We start from the raw sequence: 16,180 nt of genomic DNA on the forward strand, positions 1-16,180 counted from the left end.
TGTGCTTACTCCTTTGCTGACCCCCCCACCCCATTTGATCTCCTGCTTTCGGACAGGACCAGGGAGGACACAGTGCGGCAAATTGTGGCAGGTCTAACGGGCGATGCCGAAGGGTCTGGTGACTTAGCCAATGAGCTTTCGAAAGCTGACCCAGTGACGCTGGAAAATGGCCAGGAGAGTGACGATGACATCTCTGAGCCAGAGGACTGGCTGCCTGACCCAGTTGATGCTGACCCAGGTTAGACACTAGGATCGGAGCAGCTGCCCCCATCCTGACCTGAACGTTCTGCAGCCCATGACTTCCTCCTTGTTCCCTTTTATGGTGGTGTGAGCGCTGCTTGTCCCCAGGCCCTCCGTGGGGCCGAGCCTGGGGAGGTGGGGAGACTGTCTCTCATGTTCTGTTCTGGCTTGTCTTCTTAGGGAAGTTGAGTTCCAAGCGCCGCTCCTCGGACATCATCAGCCTGCTGGTGAGCATCTATGGGAGCAAGGATCTGTTCATCAATGAGTACCGCACGCTGTTGGCTGACCGTCTGCTCCACCAGTTCAACTACAGCGCTGAAAGGTGAGGCCTGCACCCGCCCCCAGGATCTGCAGGGGAGATGCTCCAGCCAGGTAGTCCCGGGAAAGGGGATGTGGGGCTGTCTCTGCAGTTCTGGGTTCCCAGCCTAAAATCCGTGATCCCACCCACTGAGCTGTGGCTGTCTACTTGGACACTTGTCATCGGACGGAGACTGGAGTGAAATGGCCTCTGGCTTTGTGTGGCTAGCACCAGGAGAGCAGCATGAGCCATCAGAGGCAGGGAACCTGGCAGTGCAGGCCAGAATCTTTTGAAGGCAAGGTCAGCCACAGAGCTGAATCCCTGGCCTCTCAGTCTGACAGGCCGTCCTGGGCCCAGCTGGCTGCACAGCATACCCTATGCAGCCCTGAGATGCTAGGAAGAGGACACTGTGCTGCTCAATGAGGGAAAAGAGTTGGAGTCCAGGGAAAAGAGCAGGCTTTGTCCCTCCCCAGGATCCTCCTGGCTCCATCACATCTGCTTCAGGGGAACTGAAGGCCTGCAGAGGCCGTTATGTGGGGAGGCAGCATTGCCCAGTAGGAAGAGCATGGGACTGGGAGTCAGGAGACCTGGGTTCTGTCCCCAGCTCTGCCTCTGACTTGCTTGCTGACCTTGGGCAAGTCACGTTGGTTCTTGCACCTTTAGAATGGGGCTAATGAAAGCCAGACGCTCTGGCATGAATAGCTGGCAAGGGGGCCAGGCATGCTCCTGTGTTGTCAGTTAGGGATGGCCAGGGCAGGTACAAACTGCCAGCCCAACGGCAGGGGGATGGGAAGTTCCTGCAGCAGCCCCAGGCTCAGAGGGGTGAACGATGGATGCAGGCGAGTCCCTCCTCACTCAAATGCTTGGGACCATCTGCCTGAGATAGCAGAGACTGCAGGGACAGCGTGTTCCAAGGGACTGCCATTCCCTGCTGTGCTCTGTGGGGGGGGGCGGCTCAGCTTCTCTTTCCCAGTGTCTTGCTTGTGATCCTCTGCCTCTGTCGTCAGGGAAATCCGCAACGTGGAGCTGCTGAAGCTGCGATTTGGCGAAGCCCAGATGCACTATTGTGAAGTCATGTTAAAAGTAGGTTGTTGATGATCCAGGGCTTGGTGCGTGCGCCACAGCACATCTCAGGGTGTCTCAGAGAATGGCAGCCAGGGGTGGCCTGTGGGATGCTTGCCTTAAATCTGAGCCCGTACCTTGGAGAGGGGCCTCTGGGGGTATTGCAGAGTAAGGGGGGGCCTTTTGGAGGGGGACAGAAGCACCATGGGGAATGAGAGGGGCTCCCCGGGACTCTGAGTGAGAGATTGAGGGGAATCCATGGGGAGTGAGAGTGATGTGGGCATCCCAGCACTGTGGTCAAAGTCCTTCCATATTTGAGCCCTTGAGTGGGTTGGGCTGGTGAATCTGGGGCTGTCATCCCATCTGTCACTAGAGCAGGTACAGCAGAGGCAGCAACTTGGCTGCAGGTGTGGGGCAATCTCCGCTTGTCCCTGGTGGTCTGTGCTAAAGCCAGTCTGGTGCTCTCCTCAGTGGATAGTGGGGACAAACAGCCACCTAATGTCCCCATCCTCCCCTTCAGACAGTTCTCATGCCCCGATCTCCAGCTCAAGTCTCTCTTCCTTTGTGATGGCCCCTGTGACCTCTGGCCTGCTGTGGGGCCCAGCCCTGGCTCTGCTTCGGAGCCTGGCCAGGAGAAGAGCAGGCACTTTGAACTAGGTGCTGTGTCCTGCCTCTCCCCAGGATATGGCTGACTCGCGGCGCATTAACACCAACATCCGTGATGAGGAAGAGAAGCTCCCAGAGGAGGAGAGGCCCCCATTTAGCCTCGTTGCTGTCATCCTGTCTAGCGAGTTCTGGCCGCCACTGAAAGAGGAGAAGCTGGAGCTCCCCGAGCAAATTAAGGAGGCCATGGAAGCCTATTCCAAGAAGTATGAGAAGTTAAAGGTGAGGGAGTCCTGTGATCTGACTAGCTAGGGCAGGGGATGCCTTGCAGTTAGCAATGGGGGACGGTTGGCACCCACAAGAGAGAATACAGAGCGGGGCTCCTTCACCCTTGGCTTTGGAGAGCCTGTTCCACCAGGGGCCTTCAGAGCAGGTGGAGAAGCTGGAGGCAGCATGGAGAGTAATTAGAAAGAGAAATGGCTGGTTGCTGCCAAAGCTGTGTTCTTGGCCCTTCCAAGGTGCTTTTGCTCCCCATCTGGTTCCACTTGTTGCCTGCATCCCTGGCAATGCACGTCTCCTCCTGGGTCCTTAGTCTTCTCCCCTCATCTCCTGTAGCCCTTTGTGGCAGAAGACACCTCTGTCCATGCACCTTTAACTAGACCTTGTGTCAAGGTGGAGGCTGCAGGACAGGGGTGGGCAAACTACGGCCAGCGGGCTGGATCCGGCCTCTCAGGGCTTTGGATCCAGCCCGCGGGATTGCCCCCCCGTGGTTCCGCAGGCCCTGCACCGGCACCATGTCCCTGGGGCCCCGGGGGAGGGGAGCGGAGGGCTTTGTGTGTTGTTGTCCTTGCCTCCATTGGCTGGGAATGGGGAACCGTGGCCAATGGTAGCTTCAGGGGAGGTATCTGGAGGTGTGGCAAGGGCGGCACGTGGAGCTCCCCCTGGAGGGGCTGCGCAGGGACGTGGAGCCAGCCGCTTCCCGGAGCAGCGCTGCGTGGGGCCAGGGCAGGCGTGCAGGGAGCCTGCCCTGGCCCCGGAGCCTGCCACTGCCACCCCAGGGCCGCTTTAGGTAAGCGGTGCTGGGCCAGAGCCCAAACCCCTCCTGCACACCGTTCCCCAACTCCCTGCCCTGAGCCCCCTGCCACACCCCACACTGCTCCTGCACCCCAACCCCCTTCCCTGAGCGCCCTGCTGCACCCTGCACCCCTCCTCTGCCCCAATCCCTTGCCCTGAGCCCGTTCCTGCACACCCCTCCGCACCTCCTCCCCCACCCCACCCCTAAATACAATTTCCCACCCCTGCTCCAGGAACTCCTTCCCCACTACACAGAGGTGAGGGGTTCTCATCTCTGTGGAGCCAGCTGTATGGACTTACCCAGGCTGCTGCATGCCAGGCAGAGCCGAGAGCAAACATTAATAAGACCAAAGAGCCAGTTTGTAGGATGCCTGTTGGCTGAGGCCAGCCCTGCACAGTGGCAGTGGTTTAACAGAAGGGGTGATTTTATCCCCATGTAGGAAACCTGGGGCAGCTCTGTGTGGGGATGCTCCCGTATTGATTTCACACACCTTAGAGCAGCTTAGCTTGTGTGAATACATTCTACAGGCACAAGCTAAACCAGTAGAACCTGTTTAAAACCATTATAAATGTTCACACATGAGTGCATCAGTTTAGAAAAAGCAACTGAATTCAAAGCAGCGAGAGATGTGTGTGCCCGGAAACCCAGTTGGGTCTCATGAGCTAACCTCCATGCAGCGGCCTCAGCGTGGTGAGAGCAAATGGAAACCTGGCTTCTCATGAATTCAGTCCCCACTGCCCACCCTCTTGCTGTCTGTGATCCAATTCTGTCTCAGGCGGAGAGTTGGCCAGGTTGCGGGGCTTCCTGGGATCGTTGTCATGCCAGACAGCCCGCCTGTGTCTAGCCTTCTCCCCATCGGCAAATGCCTACTGGGGGTGGGGATGCTCATGGTGTGGGGTGCCAGTGCCCTCCCCCCCTCCAGGAGACTGTCTAGGGAGGAAATGCCAAATAGCCTCTGTCTAATGGTTTACATCCCTGGCCCAGTGGGCAGAGGGCTCTCGGCCTACGAGGTGACACCCATTCCCACCTTGGAGAGGCTGCGTCACTCCTAATGGAATCCTGCTCCGATTGAATAGCGCTTCTGGATAGAAACGAGTCCATCTGCCCTCAGGCCTTCTTCAGGCTGTGCTGCAGCAGGGCAGATTGGGAAGAGGTGATGCAGGGCCAGTGTCAGAAAGGGAGGGACTGGGCAATGGCCTGTATGGGGCAGGGAGGGGTGGAAGAGGTTGGGCCCGGAGGGCTGAGGAACTGTCAGGTGGTGGGGGAGGGCTGTGCCTCTGTCTTGTGGGAGAGCAGTGGCTATGTGGGGCTGAGCACGGTGCAGGCTGCAGGGAGTGGCTGTTCTATTCATGAGTGGCAGTCAGTGTGATAACAGTCAGTGAGTGACCTGTCGTGCATGTGAAGTGTGAGCAGCTGCTTCTTCTGCTTCCAGGCCATGAGGACTCTCAATTGGAAGCATCACCTGGGCCTGGTGAACCTGGATGTGGAGCTGGCAGATCGCACCGTCTCCCTCTCCGTGTCTCCTGTGCATGCAGCCATCATCCTGCACTTCCAGAGCAAGAGTGAGTGAGGCCAGGTGGGCCCAGCCACACTCCCTGGCGTCAAGTATCGGGGGGGAGCCGTGTTAGTCTGGATCTGTAAAAGCGGCAAAGAGTCCTGTGGCACCTTATAGACAGACGTACTGGAGCATAAGCTTTCATGGGTGAATACCCACTTCGTGGGATGCATGTAGTGGAAATTTCCAGAGGCACGTATAAATATGCAAGCAAGAATCATGCTAGGGATAACGAGGTTAGTTCAATCAGGGAGGCTGAGGCCCTCTTCTAGCAGTTGAGGTGTGAACACCAAGGGAGGAGAAACTGCTTTTGTAGTTGTGTTCACCACTGCCCTCTGCTGGGCAGGACAGGCCCCTTCTGCTCACACAGACCTAACACTTGGAGACTTAGGGTAGCAGATCCAGAGGCCACTGATTCTGGCTGTGGGCTGCTACTCTTAGTGCTTCCCTGAGAGAGGCCATTCCCCTGCACAGCAGCTCAGCACACAGCCTGCTTTCAGGAACACATTGCGCAGTTACCCCCCTGACTACTCTGTCCACTTGCAGCTCCTCCCTCAGTTCCCGTCACATCTGCCTGCTCCCTCCCTGCTCTCACACCCTGCCCCACAGCTCCCTCCCTCTGGTGGTGCCAGTCCAGTGCCATCCCAAGTGCAGAGAGATTGCAGCAGTTCCCTCTGAGTAGCCTATTCAGTGACTTTCTAGGTTGGGGGCTGGGGTGGGACGACTGTTGAGATGAGAGGGGACGTGATAAAGGAGTGAACCTGATTTGTGTATTCAGTGACACTGCAGGGCAGCAGAGCTGGCACTGGCAAAAGGAAATCTTTCTTTCACACAACATAGTTAGCCTGAAGAACTCATTGTAATGAGGTTAGAGAAGCCAAGTGCTTAACAGGCTTCAGAAAAGGCCTGGCCATTGATGTGAATAACACAAACATCCACTGTTACATTAGAAGGGCTAGAATCCTGCGTAGGCATCTAAGCCTGCCCTTCACATACAGGGTTTGGGATACACATGATCCCAGAATAGCCCACCATGGCGATTCTTGCCCTTCCTGTGCAGGCTCGCTCGACAGGAAGTTGCTGCTGGGGACAGGACACTGGGCCAGAGGGAGTGCTAGTGTGATCTGCTCTGGCATTGCCTGTGCTGATGGTATGCAGGCTCAGGCCTGTGCGGTGGCGGTGTTATCTTGATGCTGGGCTGGGCATTCCTGTCCTGAGTCCAATTCCCATACCAGGAAGTGACTCTGCTCTTCCTCGTGGTGCCTGTGGTCTCCCTCAGGTACGTGGACGCTGGCGGAGCTGAGTGAACTGCTGAAGGTTCCCGTGACATCGCTGAGGCGTAAGATGACCCTGTGGCTGCAGCAGGGCGTCCTACGGGAGGATCCCCAGGGCACATTCACAGTGATTGAGGAGGAGCAGAAGGATCAGGTGGAGAAGGTGGTTCTGATAGACAGTGATGAAGAAGGTGACTCTGCCATGGCATCACAGGCTGACCAGAAAGAGGAGGAGTTGCAGGTACTTTCCTGAGCACCTTGGGTGTTTCCAGGGTGGGAAGATCCTCGCCATTCCTTTGTGTGGTGGTTTGTTGCTCTGTTCCAGTCGCCTCCAGTTAGCAGCATGACCAGTCTAGGGTGAATGGGGCTAATGCTCCCACCTCAAGGCTGGGCTGCGAGGCACAGGCTAGGAGCCAGCCATACACCGTGTCTCCAGTCTCTGGAGGGACTTTGCCCCAGAACCAGCTGCTTTCAGAGGGCCCCAGGAATTCCTAAAAGTAGTGATAAGCCATCTCCTCTGGCTTGAAATGGCCACTGTCCAGCCAGAGGAGCCTTGGGCCATGACCTGGGCTCCACCATTCTTCCTGGGTTCCTCAGAAGGGGTGTGAAGTCTAGCAGCCAGAAAGGTTAGGGTCAGTCATTAGGGATTCTGTGGGCCCTGGGAAAGGATAAAGAGAGCTGCCATGGAACATGAAGGGATTCAGCCTGCACTTGGCCACGGAGAGTTGTTAGCGCACTGTTGGCCAGAGCTTGTTCTTCAGCATTGTGTCCTAAAACGCCTAGCTCTACTGTTAGGCATTGACCATGCAAAGGGTGGGTCTGTATGGCTCCGAAAGCAGCAGAGTGCAACACGTACACTGTCAGCCCTGCAGATCCCTTTCATGCTGTTTCGAGGTGTACGTATGCTCCCAGTCTCTGTTTCCTGATTTGTAGTGAAGCATGTGGGATGCCAAGGTTGGGGGTGTGGTTGGGATTTACCCCTACCTTTGTGTCCCCCTGCAGCTTTTCTGGACGTATATTCAGGCGATGCTGACCAACCTGGAGAGCTTGTCCTTGGAGCGGATTCACAGCATGCTGAAGATGTTTGTGATGACGGGTCCTGTGGTGACAGAGATTGACATCCAGGAGCTGCAAGGCTTCCTCCAGAAGAAAGTCCGGGACCAGCAACTGATCTACTCTGGCGGTGTCTATCGCCTGCCTAAGAACTGCAGCTAGAATGCGAGCCTCCCCACCAATCCCTGGGCACTGTGCTCCCTTGCAGCCGTTTTGCCTGCCTTCAGTACCTCCGTTATACTTGCTTCAGGTGACATCCAGGTGCCCCTGTTAAGCACAGGTTCTGCCCCTCTGCTGGGTTGCTGTGGTTTCTGGGATGCTTTTTCCCCATTGGCTGCCCTTTGCGTGGTGATAGCAGCTCAGTAGTACTCTGGATTGAAGCACAGTGCACCTGGAGAGCTCCTTTGAGCTGGGCCAAGCAGAGGAGCTGGTGCTAGCAAGCCCATTTTGTCCTGTGTGTTGGTGTCTAGGGCCCATTTCCCTGGTTAATAAAAATGCTAGCCGTGTTTCTCTTACAATGCATTGACTCCTTTCTTCCCTTCTGGCCCCCCGGCAGAGCCCTCTGGCATCCCCTCTCCCTGGGCTGGAGGAGCTGGTATGACCTGAATTCCAGTGTTTGCAGGGAAAGATGCTCTCCACTTTCACGCGGGCCTCCACGCAGCCTGTGCTGCTCACAGCCCATGCCGGGGGAGCTGGGGCTCTTGGCTGTAAGAGCCGTCTGGGTCCTGTAATGCGGCTGGAGCAGCCTATTACAGCTGGCTGTGGTGAGTGAGGCCACACTTAAGGCACATAGGGAGGAGAGGATTCTTTTTGCCATATTTGTCTTGGCATAGGCAGAGGAAAAGCTTTCATGCAGGCTCACCACTCTGCAGAACTCCCCCAGGGAGATGGGGGCTGACCATTCAAATGGGGGATGGGTGGGGCAGCCATTTCAACCTGCAGCTGCCCTTGGCCTGTGGCACTGGGTAGCAAGGGAGCAGGCAATAATTGGTCAAATGCGACCCTACGGTACAGGTGTTGGGAGTCACTTAGTGGTGTAGGCTGATCATGGGGAGAATCAAATCCAGAACTGTTCAAACAAACAGCTTCATGGAATTCTGCTGTTCTTCTAATGTGTGTCCATTGTGTGTGAAACCCACTCCAGGGGCGCATGAGCAAACGAGATCGGAATCTAGAAACAGCCGTCTCAACTGGGCTGCATTGTGAACATCCCCCGTGGGCCTGCTCCCCACCAAGACACAGAGGGCTAGGCAGCCACAGTCATCCCTCCGTTTCCTCTTACCACCTGTGGCGGCAAGATGGAATGAGCAGTGTCCTCCCGCTACCCTTTGGTGGAATTTTCTTGCAGTTTCCTCTAGTCCCTTAGCTAGATTTAAATCCCAGAAAAATTCCCTGTTAATTTTAATTTTTGAAAAAATAATTGATTAAATTTCTCCTAGGTTCTTTGTATCATGATCTTAACCTAAAATGGTAAATTCAGTGTCCTTGGGGGCTTCACACCCTGTCGTCCTTGCCCCAAACTCATTCCACTCACAGCCAGAGCTGCTGTCTTGTCTTGGCGAGAGCCATTTGGTATTGTACAGCTTGTTTTGCAGTTCTTTTCTAACAAGGCAAGATAATCCAGGGATACTCACCTGAAGCTGTATTTTGGTTGCTTGAGAAAGGAACTGTAGACCCCAAAGAACAGGCAATGACCAACCAGATGGAACTGGTCATTAGGGACACTGGCTGACTTGGACTTAAAGTTGGACCATTTAAAAATCCTCAGTGTCATCAGACAAGGATCCAAGACCAAAGACCACCTTGGTACCTGCTACCAGTGTGGCACCGAAGGCCAGTGCCACCTCCTCACCAAGGCCAGGGAGATCTGATCACAGGGCAGACATGATTTCTGATACTGATCTCCCTTTTTCCAGAAGGAGAAGCTTCAGCCCTTCTTCTCTTCCCAGGAACTAAGCTTGCTTATAGGGCAGGGTCAAGTGATTCCAGCTCAATTTCCAGCTCCATACTGAAGAAATATAAGACACCCTCATTGACATTGTCACTGGTACTGGCATCAGCACTGGCCGATGGAATGTCACTATGTCTCTGGCACTGCCCTAGGCATCAGTAGTGTCACACTCCACATCTGTACACATCTTACACGTTTGCCTCGAAGTTCAGCACCACCGCTCTTCTCCATCACCCCTCTCTAATTTCTGGTAGAGAACGTTGTTCTCTCCGTTCACACAGATCGGGGAGCCCTCTCCAAACCAGGGACGCTCACTTCAGAGCCCCAGCCTATCCACCTCAGTGGCTCAGCCTTATCATAACCAGCCTTGTCCCTGTTGGATATATTGGGGACTTCCATCCATGAGCTGAATTCCTTCCAATCAGTCACAAAAATGCAGCCAGTTGCACTCTCCTACTGCATCCTTTGCTCTTCCATGTTTGCTGTGGGGGTCTTGCAAAGACAATCTGCAGCCAAAGAAGAGGCATGTCTTGAGCCTCCATCTCCCAAAAATCCATCATTGTCTTCTAACGAGGCGGTCTCCTCAGCTCCGAATCATTATAGAGCCTTCTAAGAGCTGCTGTCTTGTGTAGCTGAGATCCTCAAAATAGAGACCTCAGTAACAAGACCAAGCTCACAATCTTTGACATATTACATTCTTCCTCAACTGCCAGAATAGCATTGCCAATGAACCATCTAAAACTCTGTGGGAGACACCAGCAACGTTAGTCCCAACTGCTAAAAAGCCAAAAAAAGTACCAAGTAGCACAAGGATTTTGAGCAATTTTGCACCCAACACCAGGATTATTAGTGGTCTCTGCAGTTCCCAAGGAGGCCACACAAAGAGCACTGCAAAAGATAAGTACCCACAGAAATCCGATCTCTTGGGGAGGAAACCTGATCTGTCAGTGCCACTTCTGCTATGAATAGCAAACTACCAAGCTCAGTGTAGTAGAGAGAGAGCCTGGAGCACTGGGCCTGGTGCATGATCTGAGGCCTGAACCAGAGGCTGTGAACCAAAGTCAGGCCATGTATTAAAGCAGATCAGCATCTAGTACGTCAGCTTGGCAAAGTTGTTGCTAGTGTTCCAGGCAGTAGATATTTACATAAATATATTCCAGCTAGTACGGATACATCCCAATCTAGTACCAAGATAAGATGGTTTGACAAAATGATGAATAGGGATATTTTGTCCGAGATATCAGGAACAAGGGGAGGTAACAACCAGATGTCATGAAACCCATAAGGTGGTGTGTAAATTGCTTATCACATTTGTTTGTCTCAGTCTATAAGTGTGAGGTACCTCGCCTGAACCCTTTGTGTATCCTATGGGACAGCAGAGATACTCGCTACTGACTGAGCCACTCCTTGCTACTGGGCACTTGTGTTAGTGGTCCTGGAACCATGGAGTCCGGGCACTGGGACTGTGCCTTGAGGGCAATAAACTTGGCCGAGTGACTTTGTCACCAAAGGTTTCAGAGGAACAGCCGTGTTAGTCTGTATTCGCAAAAAGAAAAGGAGTACTTGTGGCACCTTAGAGACTAACCAATTTATTTGAGCATGAGCTTTCGTGAGCTACAGCTCACTTCATCAGATGTTTACCGTGGAAACTGCAGCAGACTTTATATACACACAGAAATCATGAAACAATACCTCCTCCCACCCCACTGTCCTGCTGGTAATAGCTTATCTAAAGTGATCAACAGGTGGGCCATTTCCAGCACAAATCCAGGTTTTCTCACCCTCCACCCCCCCACACAAATTCACTCTCCTGCTGGTGCTAGCCCATCCAAAGTGACAACTCTTAACATAATCAAGTCGGGCTATTTCCTGCATAGATCAAGGTTATCTCACATCCCCCCCGCCCCCATACACACACAAACTCACTCTCCTGCTGGTAATAGCTCATCTAAACTGACCATTCTCCAGGTTTAAATCCAAGTTAAACCAGAGCATCGGGGGGGGGGGGGGGGTAGGAAAAAACAAGAGGAAACAGGCTACCTTGCATAATGACTTAGCCACTCCCAGTCTCTATTTAAGCCTAAATTAATAGTATCCAATTTGCAAATGAATTCCAATTCAGCAGTTTCTCGCTGGAGTCTGGATTTGAAGTTTTTTTGTTTTAAGATAGCGACCTTCATGTCTGTGATTGCGTGACCAGAGAGATTGAAGTGTTCTCCGACTGGTTTATGAATGTTATAATTCTTGACATCTGATTTGTGTCCATTTATTCTTTTACGTAGAGACTGTCCAGTTTGACCAATGTACATGGCAGAGGGGCATTGCTGGCACATGATGGCATAGATCACATTGGTGGATGTGCAGGTGAACGAGCCTCTGATAGTGTGGCTGATGTTATTAGGCCCTGTGATGGTGTCCCCTGAATAGATATGTGGGCACAATTGGCAACGGGCTTTGTTGCAAGGATAAGTTCCTGGGTTAGTGGTTCTGTTGTGTATGTGGTTGTTGGTGAGTATTTGCTTCAGGTTGCGGGGCTGTCTGTAGGCAAGGACTGGCCTGTCTCCCAAGACTTGTGAGAGTGTTGGGTCATCCTTTAGGATAGGTTGTAGATCCTTAATAATGCGTTGGAGGGGTTTTAGTTGGGGGCTGAAGGTGACGGCTAGTGGCGTTCTGTTATTTTCTTTGTTAGGCCTGTCCTGTAGTAGGTAACTTCTGGGAACTCTTCTGGCTCTATCAATCTGTTTCTTTACTTCTGCAGGTGGGTATTGTAGTTGTAAGAAAGCTTGACAGAGATCTTGTAGGTGTTTGTCTCTGTCTGAGGGGTTGGAGCAAATGCGGTTGTATCGCAGAGCTTGGCTGTAGACGATGGATCGTGTGGTGTGGTCAGGGTGAAAGCTGGAGGCATGCAGGTAGGAATAGCGGTCAGTAGGTTTACGGTATAGGGTGGTGTTTATGTGGCCATTGTTTATTAGCACTGTAGTGTCCAGGAAGTGGATCTCTTGTGTGGACTGGACCAGGCTGAGGTTGGTGGTGGGATGGAAATTGTTGAAATCATGGTGGAATTCCTCAAGGGCTTCTTTTCCATGGGTCCAGATGATGAAGATGTCATCAATATAGCGCAAGTAGAGTAGGGGCTTTAGGGGACGAGAGCTGAGGAAGCGTTGTTCTAAATCAGCCATAAAAATGTTGGCATACTGTGGGGCCATGCGGGTACCCATAGCAGTGCCGCTGATCTGAAGGTATACATTGTCCCCAAATGTGAAATAGTTATGGGTAAGGACAAAGTCACAAAGTTCAGCCACCAGGTTAGCTGTGACATTATCGGGGATAGTGTTCTTGACGGCTTGTAGTCCATCTTTGTGTGGAATGTTGGTGTAGAGGGCTTCTACATCCATAGTAGCCAGGATGGTGTTATCAGGAAGATCACCGATGGATTGAAGTTTCCTCAGGAAGTCAGTGGTGCCTGTGGTTTTTCTTCTCCCCTAGTTGCTTTCTCCACCTTCTGAAATAAAAAAATGGTCTCTAGCACATTCCAAGAACATGTTGGATAATCTGTGCCCTGCTGTGTTTGTTTTCTCACCAGCTGCCTGGGTAACTCATGTCCCTCATCGCCACCGAGTCCTGGGCTTTGGATGATTTTGTTAGTTTAAAAAAAAAACCTCGTCCACCTCTTCTTCCTGGCTGGTGATCTAGAGGAGACCCTACGATGGCATCACCCTTGTTTTTTACCCCTTTTCTCCTTACTCAGAGACTTTCAACAAGTCTATTTCCATCTCAACCTCAGTGCAAGTATGTACATGTTTGATATACAAGACAACACCTTCCTTTTTCCTCTGCCTGTCCTTCCTGAGGAAGCTGTACCCTTCTGTACCAATATTCCAATCGTGTATTATCCCACCAAGTCTCTGGTGCCAACTACGTCAGTTGTGTTTTATTCACTAGCATTTCTGTAGCCAGTCTTCCACTCCCAAATGGCCTGCAGTCCCACTGCCTTCCATTGGCGCTTGGCCTGAGCAAGGAGTGCAGGTTTGGGCCATATTGCAGCAATAGGAGATGCTACTGTGCCCTCCTTTATTACGTTCCCACCATGGCTTCTCCACACCCAGCCCAGGACCCAAGCACCATCTCTCTGTGTGGGCTGTCCCTGCAGTTACTTACCTGAAGCTCAGGTCAAACAAGGTCAAGGTGTAGGTTATTATTTTTCTGTGAATAACTGTAATCACCATCTGATACAAGTCCAAAGTGGGGTTTGTCCCCTCCTCCCTACACCTTACAGCTGTTCAAAAAACGGGAACTGGAGCAGAATGCAGTGGCTGTGTCCGAAGAGGGGCATCTCGCTGGGACTGTGTGACACCAGTGCTCTGGGATCTCCAGTGGCTTTCAGTCCAGGTGAAGTTCAAGGTGTTGGTTGTGACCTATAAAGCCCCAATCTGTCTGCCATGGCCTTTCTGAGGAACTCTCTCTCTCTCTGGGCCAGACGGCCACAGCTGCAGGCCCCTCTCTTTTGTGAGAGGAACCATTTGATGGGGCAGCTGTGAGGGCTCCCGTGCTCTGGAATTTGCTCCCTGCCTCGGTCAGTCACAGAGGCAATGTGTGTGTCCCCGCAGCAGGGCCCAGGTGGGTGGCAGTCTGCTGCCACCCCAGCTGCTGGGGACAGGGAAAAAGACAGCGAGCCAGAAACATGATGTGGGGGGGGGGGAGCAGAGGGGACTCTGGCTTGCTCACCCCTGTCCCGATCTGGACCCTGCTGCAGGGAGAGGGGATGAGTGAGCCGAAGTACCACTCTCTCCCCCCACAGCTGAGCCCAGGCTGCCTCCCAGCCAGGCTCTTTCAGGCAGATACAGCTCTGTCCCGCTCCCCATCCAGCTAGCAGGGGGGCAGCCAAAGATGGGGGGGAGTACACAGGAAGAGAGGGGAGAGTCCCTCGCCCTCCTCACCCCCAGCAGGCCAATCTGGGGGGGCACTTGACCCCCTCCATACTCCACCGCATTGCTCAGCACTTTCAAAACAGAGTAGGATTTATTAGTCAAGTGGAACAGAGTGTTAGACCTCCTTAGAATAGAGAAATAAAGGTTAAAGCTTTCTCCATTCTGGTCAACCCAGAGCAATTCACCCGCCAAACTCCAGCGAACACCATTTTCAGGCTCTGTGTCCCTCTCTGACTTCCTTCCTTAGTCAGTTCCCAGGTAAGAGAGTCTCCAGCCTCTTCCAGAAGCCAGCTCTTATCCTCCACCTCACCCTTCTCAGTTCTTTGTTCTTGAGCTGGGGTCACTCATCGAATCATAGAATATCAGGGTTGGAAGGGACCTCAGGAGGTCATCTAGTCCAACCCCCTGCTCAAAGCAGGACCTAATCCCCAACTAAATCATCCCAGCTAGGGCTTTGTCAAGCTGGACCTTAAAAACCTCTAAGGAAGGAGATTCCACCACCTCCCTAGAAAAAGTTTGTTTTACTGACCAGGAATCAAACACAGGCCTTAGCAGTGAGACTGCTGAATTTTAACCACTACACCCCAAGGGAGATCAACTACACCGGAACCTCAATAGAATGTGGGATTTGGGATCCATGCATGGTACTGCGTTAATGCGGGGACCGGGTTAAAATGAATTCCAATTAAAGTAACTAAATTTGGGATCTATGGCCGCGAGCGTGTTATATGCGAATTCGTGCTATATAGATGCGCGTTCTAGCAAGGGTCCAGTGTATTTGGTGGTGCCCCGATGAGCTAATTAGGGCACTGCCAAACAGCCATTTGGCAGCACAGGGAGAGATTTTGGGGACAGTGGCGGGTGGGGGCCTTGGGGAGGGAATGGAGTGGGGGTGGGAAGAGGGAGAGTGAGGTTGGGGCCTTGGAGGAGGGGACAGAGTGGGGGTGAGAAGAGGCAGGGAAGGGCCTCAGGGGAGGGGGCAGAATGGGGGTGAGAAGAGGCAGGGAAGGGCCTCGGGGTAGGAGGCAGAGTGGGGCCAGGAAGAGGTGGAGCGAGGGTGAGGAGTCAGGGAAGGGCTGGAGTGGGGGCAGGGCCTCAGAAAGGGTCGGGGGTGTAGCACCCCCAGGGAAATGTTAAACTCAGACCTATGGGGTCACTTGCTCCGCTGGGGAATCCCATGCGTTCTCAGAGCTTGCATTGTCTCACTTTCCCTGCCCTCTAGTTGTTGTTAACGACTCTTCATGCTACCCAGACAGGGAGGTGATGCACACACCCATGTCTCTTAACCTGCCATGAGAGCAAACTTAATCCTCCCCTCTCCCCGCGAGACAGCCGTGCAACGTGTAGGGGAAACAAAGGCACACAAAACATTCTCACTTTGTCACAAGTCATGTATCCATTGCTCCATTGTCTTGCCTGGGAGTAGGGGGATTGATGTCAGACTGACAGGTCAGTAATTACCTGGGTCATCCTGTTTACCCTTTTTTGCTTTCTTCTAGCCTTCCGGAGCTTCCTCGATCTTCAAAGACTTATTGAAAATCAACATTAACGGTCCAACAAACTCCCCAGCGGCCCCTCAGCCGGCTCTGTACAGAGGACACCTGAGTACCAGTTACAAGTAAGCATTTATTGTGACATGCTGCAGTGTCAGGGTGTGGCAGGGGAGGGGGTTATTGTGACACGCTGCAGCCTCAGGTGTATGTGTGTGTGGAGGGGGTTATTGTGACATGCTGCAGTGTTGGGGCTGTGTGGGGGAGGGCTTATTCTGAGATGTTACTTTGTCAGTGTATGTGTTTGTATCATTGTGAGACATTGCAGTGCCAGTTACTATGAGATGCTCTATTGTGTGTGTGTTTTGTGTTGCGGATGTTGCATTGTGGGTGTTTAGGGGGGTTATTGTGAAATTCAGCCGTGTCGGTGACCATGTTGTTTAGTGTGAGATGCTGTAATGTCACTGTTTGTACTGGTTATTACAGTGCTGCATTTGGTAACTGTATGTGTATGGGTGGGAGGGGGGGTTATTGTGGATGCTTCTGTGTAGACGTGAGTCTGCGGTTTTTGAGCTGCTGCAATGTCACATTGTGTGCTGACTATTGTGAGAAAGGCAGAGTAGGGCCCAGGTTAAAGTGAGACGCCAGGCT

At 52.8% G+C, this 16,180-nt stretch overlaps 2 protein-coding genes across 8 annotated transcripts in view; both read left to right on the top strand.

Moving 5' to 3' along the window:
• ANAPC2 (anaphase promoting complex subunit 2) overlaps positions 1–7,678 on the top strand; it is a 32,305-nt gene extending 24,627 nt beyond the window's left edge. Inside the window, exons 7-13 of the mRNA XM_073314173.2 lie at positions 57–238; positions 421–562; positions 1,546–1,621; positions 2,282–2,485; positions 4,711–4,840; positions 6,113–6,348; positions 7,110–7,678. Of these exons, the coding sequence (XP_073170274.1) occupies positions 57–238; positions 421–562; positions 1,546–1,621; positions 2,282–2,485; positions 4,711–4,840; positions 6,113–6,348; positions 7,110–7,322 (1,183 nt within the window). The 3' untranslated portion in view covers positions 7,323–7,678. The remainder of the gene's footprint in view (positions 1–56; positions 239–420; positions 563–1,545; positions 1,622–2,281; positions 2,486–4,710; positions 4,841–6,112; positions 6,349–7,109) is intronic.
• A 4,898-nt stretch (positions 7,679–12,576) lies between these two features.
• TOR4A (torsin family 4 member A) overlaps positions 12,577–16,180 on the top strand; it is a 91,158-nt gene continuing 87,554 nt past the window's right edge. For all 7 annotated transcript variants that reach the window (XM_078849143.1, XM_078849144.1, XM_078849145.1 and 4 more), the window contains exons 1-2: positions 12,577–13,500; positions 15,539–15,657. The gene's annotated coding sequence lies outside the window, so the exon portion shown is untranslated. The remainder of the gene's footprint in view (positions 13,501–15,538; positions 15,658–16,180) is intronic.

Source organism: Lepidochelys kempii, chromosome 16 (assembly GCF_965140285.1).
Source record: "Lepidochelys kempii isolate rLepKem1 chromosome 16, rLepKem1.hap1, whole genome shotgun sequence".
In the NCBI taxonomy this organism is placed as follows: Eukaryota; Metazoa; Chordata; order Testudines; family Cheloniidae; genus Lepidochelys; species Lepidochelys kempii.